Here is an 18,524-nt window from a genome sequence, read left to right on the forward strand (position 1 = left end):
TACAGACTTTTCCTGTGTGGTTACTGTACAACTCATTTCAAAGTCTTCCATCTCATTTACTATTTGAGACGTTATTTCCTCAATTTCTGTCTCAGTTTCTGTAATCTGTCTCAGCCTTTCTCTTGCTTTATTGCAATGGCTATCATTCACACAATCACTTTCTTGCACCAATTTTACACTATTTCCCAAGTTTTTCCTACTATTTTCAACTGCAGCCTCTTTCTCACAATTTCTTCTACCTCCAAGTGTCACACTACACAACTTATGGGCCTGGCTTCATAACTGTTGTCTAACCATATCAGAATACTTCGGCTTTGCTCCAGTTTTTATGGCATTTTGTATTTAATTCAAGCCCGGAGCTTGCTGTGAGGACTTTAACTTGCAGTGTGGACTTCTTATACCTAGATTGTCCATTTTGTCTGTCTCTATTATTACTCTCATGTTTCTTCTTCAAAAAACAGTTTCTAATCAAGTGACCTCTTCTGTGGCAAAAGAAACATTCCCTAGTTTCTTTTTTGCATTAGTCTTGCCTTGTAACTCAGTATCTTTTGAGTAGATTTTGTGTAAGTCCTAACTGTGTTCAGATGTTTAATTTCCTCAATTTCCTTTTGTTTCAAATCATTTTCAGTCCTCTCTAATTTATCTTTCAGTTCTTGAACTTCCTTACTTTAATCTCAATTGTTTTTAAATAGGTAACCTGCAGCCTCTCTCAATCCAATCAGGGAAACTGAGTCATACTTAGGGAAATAGTTTTTGAAAAATATTCTCAAATTCAGTGTGCATCCCCTCAGAAATTGTCTATGGACGTGTCCAGCTGTCTCTTCAGTATCAGCTTCTAGACCTAAGATTGACTCTGCCATCTCTGACAGACAGTCCATGTGTGTGGCAGGATGTTCCCCTTTATCCTTCCTGATCTTGTCAAACTTGGCCCATGCATTTGGTTTAGAACAGCATTGCTTAATGGCCTGCATCAAATCCTCCCTGTACTTTCTAAGGTAGGATATGCTAGTTGAAATGACAAAGTCCATATCCCCTCTTTGCTCTACAGTTGGCCAGCTAGTCAAACTGCTATCAGATCTAGTTTTCTCCAAAAATTGTCTCTGTTCATGGGGGGCTGCACAGTTCAGACAATAGGAACTCAACATCTTTGAAGTCCTGATCAAATAGCCTGAATTCCCGTTTAAGCTCCTTTTGGGACTTAAAAGGATTGTCCACAAATTTTGGGAAATGGCACTTTATGGATTACAGTTCCTGTGTGGAGAATTGTCTATGGGCTTTTGAGTGAATCACACCAGCATTAGTAATGAACTTAGTGACCTCCTTCAATGGACAGATTTTCTCAGAGTCATTAGCAGTCTGGTTCTCATTTCCACTGCCACCTTCAACTTCCTGAGGTACATTCTCTGATTGCCCATTGTCCTTGCCCATAACTAGATCTAGTCCTTTTTCCTTGATCAGTTGTTCAAATAAAGCCTTAATCTTGCCTTCTAGGTTAGTATCAATGGCCATAATCTTCTCTGCCTTAGGGGGTACTACAAATCTGAATACTTTCTTCACTTGGGTTAGAGTCTGCAACACAGCCATAAAGATTACGTATACTTGTGCCAGGACTTGCCAGAGAACCAGTTCATGTTGAAATGGCAATTGTAAAACAGGCATTTTAACATTGCCTACATATTCCAGAATATCCACTACCATATGGGTTATCCTACTATATACAATGTGGTATACCCAAAAGCAGGCAATCACTGCCACAATCACAATTCCAAAAACAATTTGTCTGAACATCTTGACTTTGTTCCTTTACCAGGAATCTGTAAAGTTCAGTCAAACTAGAGGTGCCAATTGAAATAGATGGATGATCTGTGGAAACTAATTTCTTGTTGCTGCAGTGACTGATGTTCTCTGGCTTGAGACTAGAGAGAGCTGCTGGTAGGGGACACACCTGCAGGTACCTAGTTACAATGGAGATAGAGGTACTACAGGGATAGACACTGAGAGATACTGTCACAGGGGAATGCTCTGGGGTTTACCTACTGATTCCCTACTGATTGCTGATAGATCACTCTATTTCCTAATCTCCTCCTCCCTTTACTCCCTCCCTTCTCCAACTATTTTTCTCTTCAAGTCTCTATCACACTCTAAGCTCACTCAGCCACCTTCTTTCATTTCCCACATTCCTGACTTACAATAAAATCCATCCCTATACCCTAGTCCCTTCTCTCTCTTCCAAGTGTAGTGAAGACTAGCTATGGAAATTTACCCTGGCCACAGCAGACAGATAAGCGACCACAGCTCCTTGGGAGCAAATGCCAGTTGAGACCTACAACTGGTAAAACCAGTGCTGCAAAGCTCTGAACTACAGCCTAATTGCCAACAAGCCTACAAAACCGGAAGCGACTAGAGCTCAGCCAACCACTGAATGAAGACAGGATGGCCAGAGACAGGCCAAATGACCCTCTAGCAATAGCATTGTAAAGCTCTAAACTTCTGGTACTGGAACAAAGAACTAAGGAATAGAGGAAGCAGAACTGCACAAGAGGTCAGAACATCTCATGGGGGAGGGTCTGTGCATTATTCCACAAAGCCTGAGGGAAAGAGCACATTAACCAGTAGGAGTCATGACTGAACCCCCCCACCCACCCACCCAGTCAGTTGGGGCAAAGGTCCAGGCTGGTCGATCTTGAATTGCTTAGCAGGAGAGAAGACTCAGACATTTTGAAATTCAAACTCCAAGGAAACCATAATTAGAAAGGAATCACAAAGTCAATGATAAAGCAAATAAGAGGGGAAGGGAAAACTAAAGTTACCAAGGATTTCAAGGAGAAGAAAACTCAAAAATGTAACATGAGTGTTGTGGTGGTGAAGAGGTGCATCCCTGGGGTTCGGGAAGGATACCTTTTGCAAGCATGCAAGACTCCAAAACTTAGCTTAAAAACAAAAAGAGATTTATTAATTTAGAGAGTAATGTTGAGAATGGCCAGAAGGATAGCAAGGTGGAACAGCAAGATGGAGAGCAGTTCCTTGGGAGGATAGCATGAATGGAAAAGCTATTCCCCCCAATGACATCAGTTCTGGGGATTTTATACTTTTTACAATAGAAAGTGCTAGTCACTCAGGCATTTGGTGAGGTGGGGTGATCATCTGACTGGGGTCTGCCTGGAGACATAAAGATTCCTTAGTTTTAGGGAACAGACAGATATCTGAGATGTAGCCTGATAGGATTGAGGTGTAGCCTGGAGGTGCATCTCTCTGCCCATCTTAAATCTAGAGGATGATCAAAGAAGGACAATCATCTTAGGACCCTAGAGGGGTCATTGGATGTTTTTAGGCTCAGAGTCATGAGGATATAAGGGAGCAAGGGAATTTCTCTGATAATAGTTTGCCTGGTTTTCTGGGAGTAATGTCATCTCTCCCCTCTCCAAATATGTAAGGGAAAAGGAGCAATGGTCTCAATTTTCTGTGACTTCTTCAGAGCTGAGAATGGGTGTAGAGTTGTCCCTGCCTATCGTCAGGAGAGAGAGGTATTGACTATAGGCAATTGTCAAGGGCATCAGGCTGGGATGGTTGCAGAGCTTGCCGTGGCATCTATGTGACTCCCATGAGTGCTTTTACCCTAGAAGCAACTAGAGCCATGACAAGGTTACAAATACAAGGTCCACATATCCCACAGAGGAGTAGCCAAAACTGGAGTGGTTGTGAATCTCTTTAAAGCCTCAGGTCTAAGGTATACCTCAGAGGCACTGAGACCTCGGGCTAGAGGCCTGGGGTTCTCTCTGCTTTGGGGGGTGCTTCATAAAAACCCAACACTTAGAGGGACCCACTTTTGCTACTGCTTCTCCAAGCTGAATCAGAGAATTATCCTTCCAGCTGACTTGGTACACATGATTTAAAATACCAAAAAGGACAAAGAATGTAAGGAAAGAGATAGTCATGGCTAGAGCAAGAGATATTTAAGATAACAAGGAGGAGGAGATGGAACTACTTATTCCAAAGTTTCCTTAGGTTAGGTCTTTCAACAGAAGAGGAATTTGAGATCTTCCAGTGGCTCACAGGAACAAGTAGCTTCTGTTCCCCCATCACCACCTGTTTCTGGAGGGATAAAGGGTTTAATATGAGAGACATGAGCCCATGTATTCTGCTCCTCTCATTTTACAGCTGTAGGAGTAGATAAAATAACCCTTTGGGGCCCCTCCCATCGAGGTGTTGGTGGGTTGATCCACTCCATGTCTTCAGGTATACCAAATCTCCTGTTTAGGCTGGGTGGAGACATTCCTCTGTATCCTCTGTTGAGGGTTTGGGGAGGATTTGATTAGCATATTCTCTTAGAACTTGGTGGATCCAAATTGTTTAGAATAGTGAACAAGGCTGTGTATTTCTGTATCTAAAAGAACACCAGAGGTTAGAAAGGGTCTCCCATAGAGCAATCCAAATGGACTCAGCCCTAAATTTTCCCGGGGAGCAGTTCTGATTCTGGTTAGGGCAATGGGGAGATCTTGGATCCAATCAATCTTTGCCTCCTCACAGTTTGGTGAGGGCTCTTTTTAGGGTCTGATTCATACGTTCTGTTTTCCCTGAAGATTGGGGATGCCAGGTTGAGTGTAAATGGTAAGTAATGCTTAAAGCCTTAGAAACCATCTGAGTGATCTGGGAAATAAAGGCTGGGCCATTATCACTCTGAAGGGTTTTTGGAAGGCCAAACCTAGGGATGATTTCATTGAGTAGGGCCTTTGTGACATCTTGTGCTTTCTCTGATCTGGAGGGAAATGCTTCAGGCCAGCCTGTGAAGGTGTCTACAAAGACTAAAAGGATCTTGTACCTTTTACAAGGTGGCAAGTGGGTGATATCTATCTGCCAATCCTCACCAGGTGATTCCCCTCTCCTTTGAATGGGCTTAAGGAGGGGAGGTGGCCTAAGAGCTCCAGTGCTCTTGGTTTGGGCACAGAGGGCACAGGATCTGCAAATTTCCCAGATGGTTTTAGAAATGCCTTTGCCTGTGAAAAGTGGCTTTATCAAAGTGGTTAGTGCTTCTCTGCCCAAGTATGTGGGGTTATGTAATCCTATAACCAATTTCCACATTAAGTTACTAGGGAGGAGCAGTGGTCCAGAGGGAGAACACCACCACCCGCTGTCTTCAAGGGTAAATCCCTGATGTTCTGCCTGTGCAATTTCCTCCTCAGTGTACAAGGGGGAAATGCCTCTTGGAACTGTGGGGTGTTGTGGGGTTAGGGTCAGAGCAGGCAGAAAAGTGGCTCTTGTAGCCTCTTTGGCAGCTAGATCTGCCCTATGATTCCCTCGGGCTATGTTGGCATCTAGACCCTGATGTCCTCTGCAGTGGATGACAGCGATTTTGCTAGGTAAAGTGACTGTCTCAAGTAAACTCAGGATTTCCTTCCCGGGTTTCAAGGCAGAGTTTTTGGTAGTTAATAAACCTCTTTCTTTCCAGATGGCCCCATGAGCGTGTAAAACATGAAAGGCATATTTTGAGTCCGTGAAAATATTCGCCTTTTTCCCTTCAGCAAGCTGCAATGCTCTTGTGAGGGCGATCAGCTCTGCTTTTTGTGCTGAAGTCCCTGGGGGGAGTCCCTTTGCCTCAATGGTGGCTGTCTGCGAGACTACAGAGTACAGGGCTTTCCTTACCCCATTCTCCATAAAGGAGGACCCATCTGTATACCAGCTGACCTCTGCCTCAGGGAGAGGAGAATGTCTGAGGTCTGGTCGGCTGGAGAAGGTGTCCTCTATCAACTCCTCACAGCCATGGGAGGTGGGGTGTCCTGGAAGAGGGAGGAGGGTAGCTGGATTCAGTGTCCTGCATACCTTCAGGGTAAGGCCGGGTGTGTCCAGTAAAAGAGCCTGGTACTTAGTGAGGCGACCCCCAGAGAGCCATCTTTGACCTCTAGCTTCCAGGTGGGGGGTCAGAATTTCTAGGGCTTTGACCCAGAGTTAGTTTAAATGCCTCTTCTGAGGACCATGGCAGAGACTGCCCTCAAGCATGGTGGCCTTCCCCTGCTAACTGAGTGGAGTTGTTTGGAGAAGTAAGCAATGGGATGCAGGTCAGGTCCTAGGTACTGTGATAGAATGCCTAGGGCAAACTGCTTTCTCTCATCCACCAAAAAACAAAAAAACAAACCAAAAAATGGTTTTTCAAGGTCTGGAATCCCTAGGGCAGGGTGAAAGAGAGTGGGGTTTTTTTAAAGTGAAAAGGCTGTTCCTGGTCTCCCCCCCCCCCAGTCTAGGGGTTCTGAATCAGGCCCCTTAGTGGCCTCATAGAGAGGTTTTGCAATGATCCCAAAATTAGGTATCCAAATCCGGCAAAACCCTGCCATACCCAGAAAAGTTCGGAGCTGTCTTTTGGTGGAGAGGACAGGAATGGACAGTATGGCTTGTTTCCTGTCTGTGGTGAGGGAGCAGGAATTTGGGGTTAGGGTGTGTCCCAAATAAGTTACAGACTGGGAAACAAGTTGGGCTTTAGAAGCAGAAACCTTGTAACCCCATTCTCCTAGAAAAGTTAGGGTAGAAATTGTATTTGTGATACAAGCAACTTCAGATGGACTAGATAGCAAAATGTCATCAACATACTTCAAGGTTCAGCTGCTTGTGAGTCTCAGGGCTCTAAGATCTTTGTTGAGGGCAGCCCCAAAGTAGTGTGGGCTGTCCCTTAGGCCCTGTGGGAGCACACACCATGTGAACTTGTGGGATCTAGGGTCTGAGGGGAAAACCCACTCAAAGGCAAACAGGAATCTGCATTTTGGGTGCAAGGATATGCAAAAGAAGGCATCTTTCAAGTCAATGACAGAGAACCACTGAGAATTCCCTGGTATTTTAGTTAGAATTGTATACAGGTTTGGGACAATGGGGTGAACAGAAATTATTGCTTCAATAATACGTCTAAGGTCTTGAACCATACGCCAGGTCCCATTTGACTTTCTCACGGGTAGGAGGGGAGAATTGTGAGGTGAAGAGCAATCTTCTAAGAGGCCATAGGCTAAGAAGTTATCAATGAGAAGTTGTAATCCTTTTCTGGCCTCTGGGGAAATGGGATATTGCTTCCTGTGTGGATAAGGAGAATCAGGCTTGAGGTTTATCATTATGTGATCCAACTGAATGACTCTTCCCGGTATGCCTTGATCCCAGACAATGGAAGGTACTTTCTTCCAGATTTCTGAGGAGATTGTTGGAGACTTTTGCAAAGGAGTAGTTGGAGAAGTTAGAATTGAGATAAGGGAAAATTGTGAGCCTAATTTCTTCATAATATCCCTGCCCAGTAAAGGACATGGGGAAGAAGGAATAAAGAATATATGTTGAAATAATTTGTCTTCATGGGCACACGTTAGGGGTGCTGTTTCCCTACAGCTGAGTGCCTTTCCCCCAACTCCAATTACCTTATGCTGTGAATGGACTGTAGGACCATTGTGAGTTTGGAGAACAGAATATGTAGCTCCCGTATCAATTAGAAAGGTAATTCTCTTACCTTCAACCTCAAGAGTAACCCTGGGTTCGGCCATGGTGATAGAAACTGGGAGTGAACAAACCCTACGGCATCCCTATTCCAAGACCTCAGGAGACTGGGGGTCAGGAACATGCCTCTAGAGTCACCGGGGTCTCTGGTTGGTGGGGCACTGTCATTTCCAGTGTCCCTTTCTGCCACAGACTGGACATGGAGTTGTGGGCAGTCTTTCCTTTGAAGGACAGTCCTGCAGTCAGTGCCCATCCTGTCCGCAAGTGTAGCAAGAGCCCATAGGTCAGAAAGGTGAGAGCTGCCGTGAGGAGTTTCTCACATCTCTGCCCTTCTATCTCAACAAGGTCCCTGTTGTGAAAAACCTTAAAAGCAGCCTCCATTAATTGGTTTATTGGAGTCTGAGGTCCCAGATCCAGCTTTTGCAGTTTTCGCCTGATGTCTGGGGCAGACTGCCCTAGAAAGTGGAGCCTTAAGATAAGTGCCCCCTCATCAGTGTCCAAAGGTGGACATTGGTATATTGCTTCATGACTTCCACTAATGGGGACAGGAAGAGGGCTGGATTCTCCTCCTTTCCTCAAGTAATTTCTTTGAGCTGGTTGTAATTTACTCACTTTCTAATCCCTTTCTGCATGGCCTCAAGGAGACAATCTATCAAGGTCTCTCCTAAGTCTGTCCCTTTCATTTTCATATAGTCCCACCCAGGATCTTGCCCTGGGACTGAGGTGGCACCAGAAACTCCTGCCCATGTACCCACTAGGGCCTTCTCATCACCTATTTCTACAGCCAAATCCCAGATCCGTTTTTTCGCATCTGGGGTGCAACAGGTGGAGATGATAATATGCAGACCTGCCCAGGGCAGGTCAAACTGCAGGGTAAGGGATTGAAAACCCTCAGTGAATTTGGCATGGTTCTCGGGATAGAGACTTAACTTCCCCTTCATCTGGGCTAGATCAGTCACAGAAAAGGGAACATGTACCGAGCCAGTCCATCTAGCGAGGGTACCTCTCGCATAGGGAGGAGGTGAGCCCTGTCGCCATAGCTCAGTCTGCTCTGGGTGTGGAGTGGGCTTGGTTGAGGAATGGGCGAGGTAACATTATCCTTAGGCAGTTGTGGTGCAAACAGATGCTATGGTTGGGAGTAGAGAGAGCAGGGCAGAGGTTCAGGAGCGGAGGGTTGAGGAGAAGAACCAGGAAAATCTGGAGGAGGAGAGTCTGCAGTAGAAGTTAATTTTGGAGGGGAAGGCTGCGGCTGTGGCTGTGACTTAGCCAGTGTAGGAGATGTTATCTCCCTGCTCCTCAGGGAAGCTAAATTGCCTTGGAAAGCTAAATCATGCAGAACTTCCTGTTGAGGACTTTCCCCAGAAGGGATCAGTAAGGCACATGCAACAGAAATTTCTTAGCTCAAGATTCTGGCTAAGTTTAATAAAGGCTGAAATACAGGGAATGGCTGTCCATTTCCCTTCCCTTCTGCATCACAAATCCAATTGTTTGATGGTGCTATAATTTAGAGTGCCACGGATAGGCCATGGCTCTTGATTACCAAGGATGTAACGTGGCCTGTCAACATTACTTAAATCTAGAGAATGATCAAAGAAGGACAATCGTCTCAGGACCCCAGAGGGGTCATTGGCTGTTTTTAGGCTCAGAGTCACCAGTATGTATGTAAGGGAGCGAGGGAGTCTCTGATACTTGTTTGCCTGAGTTTCTGGGGGTACAGTGCCCATGTCAGTGAGTAAATAAATCCACAGTAGAAGCAGTCTCAACAGAAGGAAACACAACTTCCAGATCTAGTCAACAAGTTGAGGCATCTATGAATAAATACTAAAAAAAATAAAGGGAAAGGATCCAACATTGGATGAGCCAGAAAACTCTGTGGAATTGGAGGAAAATATGTGCCCATAATATGCTACTCTCGAGTGACTCATGCAGATACATGCAGATTATTAGAACAAACTTCAGGACATGAACAGCAAAAATAATGGGCAGAATAGAAAAACAACAATTTTCAATGTCAAATCTGGCCAAAGAAATGAAAAAGAAAACAATCACTTGTGAATACCAGTATAAAGAAGTGAAGGATAATCTAGAAGAAAGACCAAAACCACCGATAGCATTAAGAGAAAATATGCTGGAGTCTAAAAGCTTTCTGGCAAAAATTAGGCTGAGAAAAAGGATTTATGCCGCTTTCCATAATACAATCCAAATGGGTACATGACCTGAATATTCAAGAGTGTAAAAATGGTAGTACCTGAAGTCAAATAAAGGCCCTTTTCCTGACTGTGATGGTGTATCTGTGGAGTTCGTGGAGCAGGACCAGTATAGGAGAGAGAGAGCCAAAGCCTGACTGCAGCTAGCTTGGGTCTTCCTCTCTCCTCTCAGAGGGAAGCACTTGTCAGTTGCAGCACCGGGTTCCCTGAGGCCATGGCTGGAGGAGAATTTGAAGAGCAGCTTCCCTCACCAACTAAACCTAAGGATGGCCTGAGCTTTTCTCCCACAGAGAGGATCTAGAGGCAAGGCAGCCCGGGCTTTGCCTCAGAGGGGGTAGGCTCAAAGGACTCTATTGTTCTTGTAACATATACCCTTCGGAACTATTTCAAGAGGCTTAGCAAAAATCTGGCTCCTTTATAAAGGTTTTAATGAAGGATCTTAAATAAACTGGGTGTAGGAAGGTGGGGGTTGTTACTCTAATATTTTCTACAGGGTCCCTCACCTGGGGAGTGAGGGTTTCCTGACCCCAGACTTCTCCAGCCCATTTCCCCAATTAAATAACCCCACTATTATTTAATGTAACTAACTGGCCTAAGGAACTACAAAAGGGATGGGTACAAGGAGGCAGGAAAGGGCAAGGGAGCTGGACTCTACTTTCTGTGAGACCACAGCCCCCCTTTGGGGTTTAAGGCATCTTCTCCTCAGCTGAGAGGTGGTTGGAGATAACAGATTGAAGAAAGATCTCCAAGAAGCTAGAAACGTAGGAACAGGATTCTCTCAGGGGGCTTTCAGTGAAATCCCCATCCCCAAAACAGATCTTCTCAGGTCAAGGACCCAGATCAGAACTGCAGAATTCCATCCAGCTCGTCCTCAGGTCACTTTCCTTCCCAGAATCCTTTGCTCTCCAGCTGACATTTTTTCTCTCCCTCAGCTCTGATGTCAGGATTCCAAAAATCTTACCGTGCACCCATCCTTAAGAGAGCATACTAAAAACCTAGAAAAAAAAGAGATCAAATACCTTTGACAGATGTGGTTAAGAGACATATTTCTAACCAAACAAGAGATAGAGACAATTACAAAATATAAACTAGATAAATGAAATCTTTTGCACTGACAACATTAATACCTCTAGGATAAAATGGGGAGTGATTGAAATGGGAAAAATCCTTTATATCAAATCTCCCTAATAAGGGTTTTGTATCCAAGATACACAAACAAATAAGTTATTATGATTGATAAATCTTCCTTATTCTAATTAGATCAGTGGTCAAGAATATAAACATAGTTTTCAAAAAGAAACTTTAAAGTATCCACTACCACACACACACACACACACACACACACACACACACACACACACACAAAATGCTCCAAGTTACTAATAAAAGAAATGCAAATCAAAACAACCCTAAAGTTTTACCTTACTCCCTGAAAATTGGCAAAAATGATCCATAAAATGGCAATAGTCGATGTTAAAAGGGGGGGAAATCACATGAATACATTAATGGTGGAGCTATGAACTGGTACCAACCATTTTGAAAAGTGATCAAGAATTATACAAAATTTAACTAATACAAACACAAATTCAAAATAAAGCAACTAAATGTCCACATCCTTTGAGCCAGAGACTCCATTACTGCACGAGTACTATAACAAAGCCATTAATAAGAAATTAATTAGAAAGTCCCTATAAAACCAAAATATTTATAGTAGTATTTTTGTGATAGCTAAGAAATGAAAAACAAAGTAGTTGTCCATCAGTTTGGGGAAATACTTAAATAAACTGTGGAACATGAATGTAATAAAATATTACTGTCATAATAAATTATGTGTGTGACAAATCCAAAAATATATAGAGTCCTTCGATTGGGGAATGGCTAAACAAATTGTGGTACATGTTGGTGATGGAATGCTATTGTTCTGTAAAGAATAATGAACTGGAGGGATTCCATGTGAACTGGAACGACCTCCAGGAATTGATGCAGAGTGAAATCAGCAGAACCGGGAGAACCTTATACACAGAGACAAATACACTGTGGTACAATCGAATGTAATGGACTTCTCTACTAGCAGCAATGCAATGATCCAAGACAATTCTGAGAGATCTATGAGAAAGCACACCATCTACATTCAGAAGAAGAACTGTGGAAGTAGAAACACAGAAGAAAACAACTGTTTGATCACATGGGTTGAGGGGGATATGACTGGGGATGTAGACTCTAAACGATCATCCTAGTGCAAATATCAATAATATGGAAATACTTTTTGATCAATGACACATGTAAAACCCAGTGGAAATGTGTGTCAGCTAATGAGAGGGAGGGAGGGGTAGGGGAAGGAAAGAACAAGAATCTTGTAACCATGGAAAAATATACTAAATTAATTAATTAAATTAAATCTTTAAAAAAATTTTAAAGATATAGAAAGATACATATGAATTGGCAATAAGTGTAGTAAGGAGAAACAAGAAGACAATATACCCAGTAACTATAACAAAATAAATTCAAAGAACAAAACACCAAAAATCCCTCAGAACTCAGAAACTTGAAAAGATAGTAAGACAAGAAAAGATGGTGCCAACCTTCATTAAAGTAGGATGTCCACAGACATTACACTCTGTACATGTTTTTCAGATTTTTTTCAATACATTGATCAGTTATAACTTTTTGCTTTAAAAAAATATAATTTGGAATGACTCCCTGGGAGGAGGAAGAATGCTTTGGAAAACTACAACAATGTGAGAAAAATTAGCATTATTTTTGCTGATATAACTTCCAGAATAGGACCTCAAAGAAAAATAATTTCCAGAGAGGACCTCAAACAACTAAAGATGTGTAGGAGATATTGCAACTGTAAGAGAAAATTTAAGGATCAAGTTTTGCTTTCTTTTCTTTTGATATTGCATCAGAACTGAGTGAAAAGGATCTCTCTGACTTGTGAATGGCCAAATGATTCAATTCTTCCTTGCAGGTTGCATTTTCATTACAACGACCCTTCTTTAGATGACCCAATCCCTCAAGAATATGCCCTCTACCTATGTCCCACTGGGCCTCTGCTGGAAAAACTACAGGATTTTTGGAGAGAAAGCAAGCGTCAGTGTGGCAAGAACAGAGCACATGAAACTTTCCCCCATGTGACACTCTGTGACTTCTTCACGGTAAGCTAGTTTCCTTTATTTCCTAAAATGCAAACTCCCTAACGTGGCATTCAAAGGATCCCAAGATATGGTTCCATCTTTCTTTTCATGCCTTATTTCTTACTACTTTTGTTTACATGCTCTCTATACTATCCAAGCTGTACTACTAGCAGTACTAAATGTTCCCTGACTTGTCTTCCTTCCTCCTACCTATGGGTATCTGCATACTTTGTCCAATATTCCTTAGTCCTCCCAATTTATCCTTCAAGGTCTTACTGAAATGTTCCCTACTTCATGAAGCCTTCTGTAATGAGAAGTGATCCCTCCTTCCTCAAGTCACTAATGCCAGTTTGTTCAGCCTCTCTTACTCACTAGATCATGTTCTAATTTGTGTTATAGCTCTTAGTACATTTGCCTGATCTGCACCTCCCTGAGGGAGGCAGTTGTAACTTTAGGGATAGTGATTATGGTTTATACCCACAAATAATTCTTTTTTTTTTAACCCTTCCCTTCCATCTTGGAATCAATACTGTGTATTGGTTCCAAGGCACAAGAGTGGTAAGGGCTAGGCAGTGGGGGTCAAGTGACTTGCCCAGGGACACACAGCTGGGAAGTGTCTCAGGTCAGATTTGAACCCAGGACCTCCCATCTCTAGACCTGGCTCTCAATCCACTGAGCTAACCAGCTGCCCCCTCCACAAATAATTTTTGAACATGGTAAGTGTGCATTTCAAGGGTTATGGTTTTAGAATTCCTTTAGAGTTTACAAGACCACAAGTCTTTCCTGTTATAGACAGAATCATGACAAGATTGATTAGCTCGAGCTTTGTTCCAGAGTACCATCATCTAGGAAGAAAGCCTCTTCTCCATTTGGAAACTTTCCTTGAACTACTTTGATTTCCTGTTTTGGCCACATAACATGATACCTCACTTCAATTGATACCAAACCTCTCCCAGGGCCCCCTTACACTCCTTATCTGCTACCTCTTTCACAGAGGTTTTGAAAGGAGAGTCAAGAGCATCATCCATCCATGTGGAAATTAGAGAAAGCAGACGGGGAACCTTCCATCTAATCATTCTTATGACAGTGTGCTATGAGGGTGTCTTGCAAGAAGAAGAGGAAGGGCTATCACACTTCTTTCTCACAGAGTCCATCTCTTGCATATTCCCAGACTCCAGAAGAAATCTAATTAGGATAAGTAAGAGGCCTTCCATTTGGCCCTATGTCTTCTTTCATGTTATGTACACCTGTCTGATTGCCACACTTGCCTGGAATTGTGAAATAAAGAAGTGGACACCATGCCATTGTATATGTACTGTTAGGTTAGGATTTGGGGGTAAGGAAAACACAAGAGGAAAAAACATTAAAATCTGCTTTATTGTTTTGGAAGGGAAAGGAATAAGGGCTTAGGGATTTGCTTATTCTTATTCTTATTTAAAACTAACTAAACTATACTAACTAGGTTACTAAACTAAAAAACTTAACCAAGTACCCAAATCTCACACAACACGAGTCCAAAAACCAGTTAGATTCAGGATCTGTTGTTGTTAGATGTCCAAGCAAGTCCTGATGTCCAAGTGAGACTGAACAGGAACCCTTCCTCAGTTTCAACACAAGAAAATCCTCTCCAAGCCTTCCACTCGACCTCCTCAGGAGACCAGAAGAAAAATCAGTTGGCAAAGATGGAATCTTCACCTAGATCCCTCAGGCTCTGGCTCTCATATGGCCTTTGGTCACATGCCACTGTCAATCATTTCTAGGTTTGCATTTTTCAGTTTTTGCACAGCTTTGCAAATTGCAAACCTTTTCATCCTTTATCACAATTCCCCCCTATTGCACAAATCAAAAATCATGTTGGAAACACTATTTCTGAATTTGTGCACAATCTAAAATACTTACCAGTTACCTAAGCTAAGAAATCTGCCCAAAATAACAAACAACCTACACTCAACTGTCTTACTCTAACTGACACTAACCTATTTATAAGGAATTGTAACAAGGGAGAAAGCAAAATGAAAACAATGTAAATAATGAACAAGTACAAAAGTCAAACAGAAGCAAAATCAAAACAGCAAATAGCATCAAACAAAAGATGAACATAGCTTCCATGCAAAATTAAACTTAAAATACTCTTATCAACTAAAACAGAAAACTGCACTACTATTGCAGTACATTAACATTAAAATTAGAGGGAAAATGTTTGAAAATTACAATAAACACAACATTGCATAAGTTTTACAATGAAAATCAAACCAAACATTAAACCACTTATGCAAATATATGTAACAAAAGATATTAATGAGCTATGTACATAATTTACACATTATATATACATATAGCATGTACATACAAAATATACATGCATGCTATACATATGCACACATATACACCTATGTACACTTCATATTTACACATAGTCTACATATAAACATACACTACAATGCAATAATTTACAATCCTATTATATACCCTATTTATATATATTTACATATTTATTTATAATTTTGTTTGATATGTGATGTCATATGTTGTTTGTGTTGTGTAATGTATGATGCAGTGCAAGTCAGTATCTAATTTTCTTATCTTATTTTACTTAATATTATCCAACTAATCTCTATCTTCCAAATACTTCATCTAACTAAATTTCTATAACTATACATTGTTTCATTCATTTAAATAGTGATTCAATGTAACCTAACCATGTTTATATTTTGGGCTTCTGTTTTATTATGTTGTTACTTTTGCTATGTCACGTTGTTTGGCTATTTAAATTTCAGTGTTACTGTTATAGAAGAGTTATGTTACTGTTGTATGCAACATACTTACCCCTACTTCCTTTCACTTGAATATCCTTCTGCAATTCCATAGTAGTAAATATATTTGTGTTTGTATGTGAATAAATGATATGTTATTATTTGCTATAACACATTACCCAAAGTATAAATTCATTAGTCCATTTATCCTATAATCCTCTTCATTGCAAATTTCACAAAGTCTTTTAAATTTAGAAGTTCTCAGTCTTCTATCAATGTCCATTAATTCCTGAATTCTCCTCTTCATCATATTGTCCCCTTCTATCCTCTTCCACAGGAATGGTCCTCTCCTTACTGATCTTTTTGATTGCAGATTCAATTTGACTGATAATTCTATCTTTCTGCAATCTCTTCATTTCCTTCTTCTTCAATGATGTGTACATTTTCATTATTTATACCATGTGCTAATTTTGTATGTGAACAATGATACCAAGAATCTCTACCCAAAGGGGCAGCTGGGTAGCTCAGTGGATTGAGAGCCAGGCCTAGAGATGGGAGGTCGTAGGTTCAAATCTGGCCTCAGACACTTCCCAGCTGTGTGACCCTGGGCAAGTCACTTGACCCCCATTGCCTAGCCCTTACCACTCTTCTGCCTTGGAGCCAATACACAGTATTGACTCCAAGACGGAAGGTAAGGGTTTAAAAAAAAAAAAGAATCTCTACCCAAAACTTTTACTGAAGATGGAGAAACCAACACAATTGTGTGAGGACCTAACCAATTTTCCTGTGTTGCTGATGTTTTAGCAAAATTCTTTGAATATACCATATCTCCTGGTTCATAATTATGAAGAGAATAATACAAAGGACCAGTTTGAATTAATACTCCCATATCATGTAATTCTTTTAGTCTTTGTTGTAAAGCACTTAAGTAAGAAGCAAGTTGACAATCTCCTCCTGAGAGAGATGTATAAACTATCTTACAAGTTTTTGCTTCTAGTGGAACATGTCCAAAGAGCATTTCATAGGATGATATATGCAAATCTGCTCTTGGCCTCATATGTAAGTAAAACAAAGCTATGGGAAGGATCTCTCACCATTTGAGATCAGTTTCAGCACAGAGATTCCCCACCATAATCTTAATTCCTTATTCAAGTGCTCAACTTACCCAGAACTTTTGGGATAATAAGACACATGATATTTTGGTGTTATTCCTAGATTTTCATAGACTCTTTTCAGGATGTCTTGAGTGAAATGGGATCCTTTATCAGAGTCTATTGTTAATGGTACTCCAAATCTAGGTATAATTTCCTTAATTAACACTTTCACCACAAAGTTAGCCATATTTTTATTTGATGGGAAAACTTCAGGCAATTTGGTTAATCTATCAACAATTGCCAAGCAAAACTTGTATCTTCCAGCTTTTGGCATGCTGATGTAATCAAACTTCCGTCTCTCAAATGGACAATATGCTAAAGGTCTACCACCTAAAGCTTTCTGTCTGAATGCTCCTTGATTGAATTTTTGGCAAACAGAACAGCTTGAGCAGACCTTATTTGCTACAGTATTTATTCCAGGAGCAACCCATTGTCTCTTTATGGTGTCAATTACAGCTTGAATACCAAAATGACCTTTTGTGTGAATGGCTTAACATAGGTTAATAAATAGGTATACAGGTCTTTTGGTAACAGTGGTTTTCCTGTATCTGTTAACCATATACCATATTCTTTTCTTGCTCCAAACTTCTCTTTCAACTTTTGTATTTCTGAGTCTACATAAGCTTTTTCTAGATCATCAGATTCTATAGTTGATAAGTTCATAATATACACTGGAGCATTTCTGGCTGCAAATTTTGCAGTTATATCAGCTCTATGATTTCCTTTAGAAACTGAATCTCTTGTATTAGTATGACTTCTACAATGGATTACGCTAGCTGTTTAGGCTTCTGGATAGCATCCAACAACTCAGTTATTATTTCTACAGGAGCAATTGGCTTTCCTGATTCAGTAATAAAACCTCATTGTTTCCAGATCTTTCCTGTAGCATGACAAACAGAAAAGGCATAATGAGAGTCTGTGTAAATATTTGCACTTTTACTAGCTGCCAGAAGAAATGCTTGCTTTAAAGCGATCAACTCTGTGGTTTGAGCACTAAGGTTACTAAGTAATGATCCATACCACAGTGTCTCAAATTCTATGACAACTGCAACACCTGTACATCTAATTCCATTACACAAATATGAAGATTAATCAGTGAATAGAACCAAATCTGGATTTTCAATCAGAGTACCTTTTAAATCCATCCTTGGCATATCCACTAGATCTACTACTTCTAAACATTCATGTAATGGTTCACCATCCTTTGGCATATCAGGAAGAAGTAGCTGGATTTAATACACTACACCTTTTCAACCTGATGTTTTCACTACCTAGAAGTATAATTTCATTCTTAGATATTCATTGATCTGAATATGCTTGAGTATGAAATTTCCTCATTAGTGCTTCTATTTGATGTGAACAAAATACGGTCAATGGACATTCCAAAACTAAGTCAGATGGCTTTTGAACTAACATAGCTGCAGCAGCTAAACCCCTTAAACAAGGAACTGTACCTGCAGCAATTGGATCTAGCTGACAACTATAGTATCCAAATGGATGATAACTTTGTCCTAAAGTTGTGTCAGTACACCAGATGGAATACCTTCGGTCTCATGCACAAATAATTGAACAGGTTTAGTATAGTCTGGGATTCCAAGAGCTGGTGCAGATGGAATTGCTTCCTTAAGCTTACTTAACACTTGCAGATGTATAGGTTTGAGTTTCAGAGGTTCTGGTTCTGTATTCCTGGTTAGATCTGTTCAACATTTAATAATTTCACTATATGCAGGTATACATTGTCTACAAAAACCAGTTGTCCCAAGAACAGCTCTGAGTTGCTTCTTGGTCTTAGGTGCACTCATTTTCTGGATATCA

At 41.1% G+C, this 18,524-nt stretch overlaps 1 protein-coding gene across 1 annotated transcript in view; it reads left to right on the top strand.

Annotated features, from left to right (window-relative positions):
• Positions 1–18,524, top strand: part of UBASH3A (ubiquitin associated and SH3 domain containing A) — a 140,094-nt gene that overhangs the window by 23,079 nt on the left and 98,491 nt on the right. The window contains exon 3 of the mRNA XM_007493177.3: positions 12,637–12,823. Within this exon, the coding sequence (XP_007493239.1) occupies positions 12,637–12,823 (187 nt within the window). The remainder of the gene's footprint in view (positions 1–12,636; positions 12,824–18,524) is intronic.

This window comes from Monodelphis domestica, chromosome 4 (assembly GCF_027887165.1).
Source record: "Monodelphis domestica isolate mMonDom1 chromosome 4, mMonDom1.pri, whole genome shotgun sequence".
Classification (NCBI taxonomy): domain Eukaryota; kingdom Metazoa; phylum Chordata; class Mammalia; order Didelphimorphia; family Didelphidae; genus Monodelphis; species Monodelphis domestica.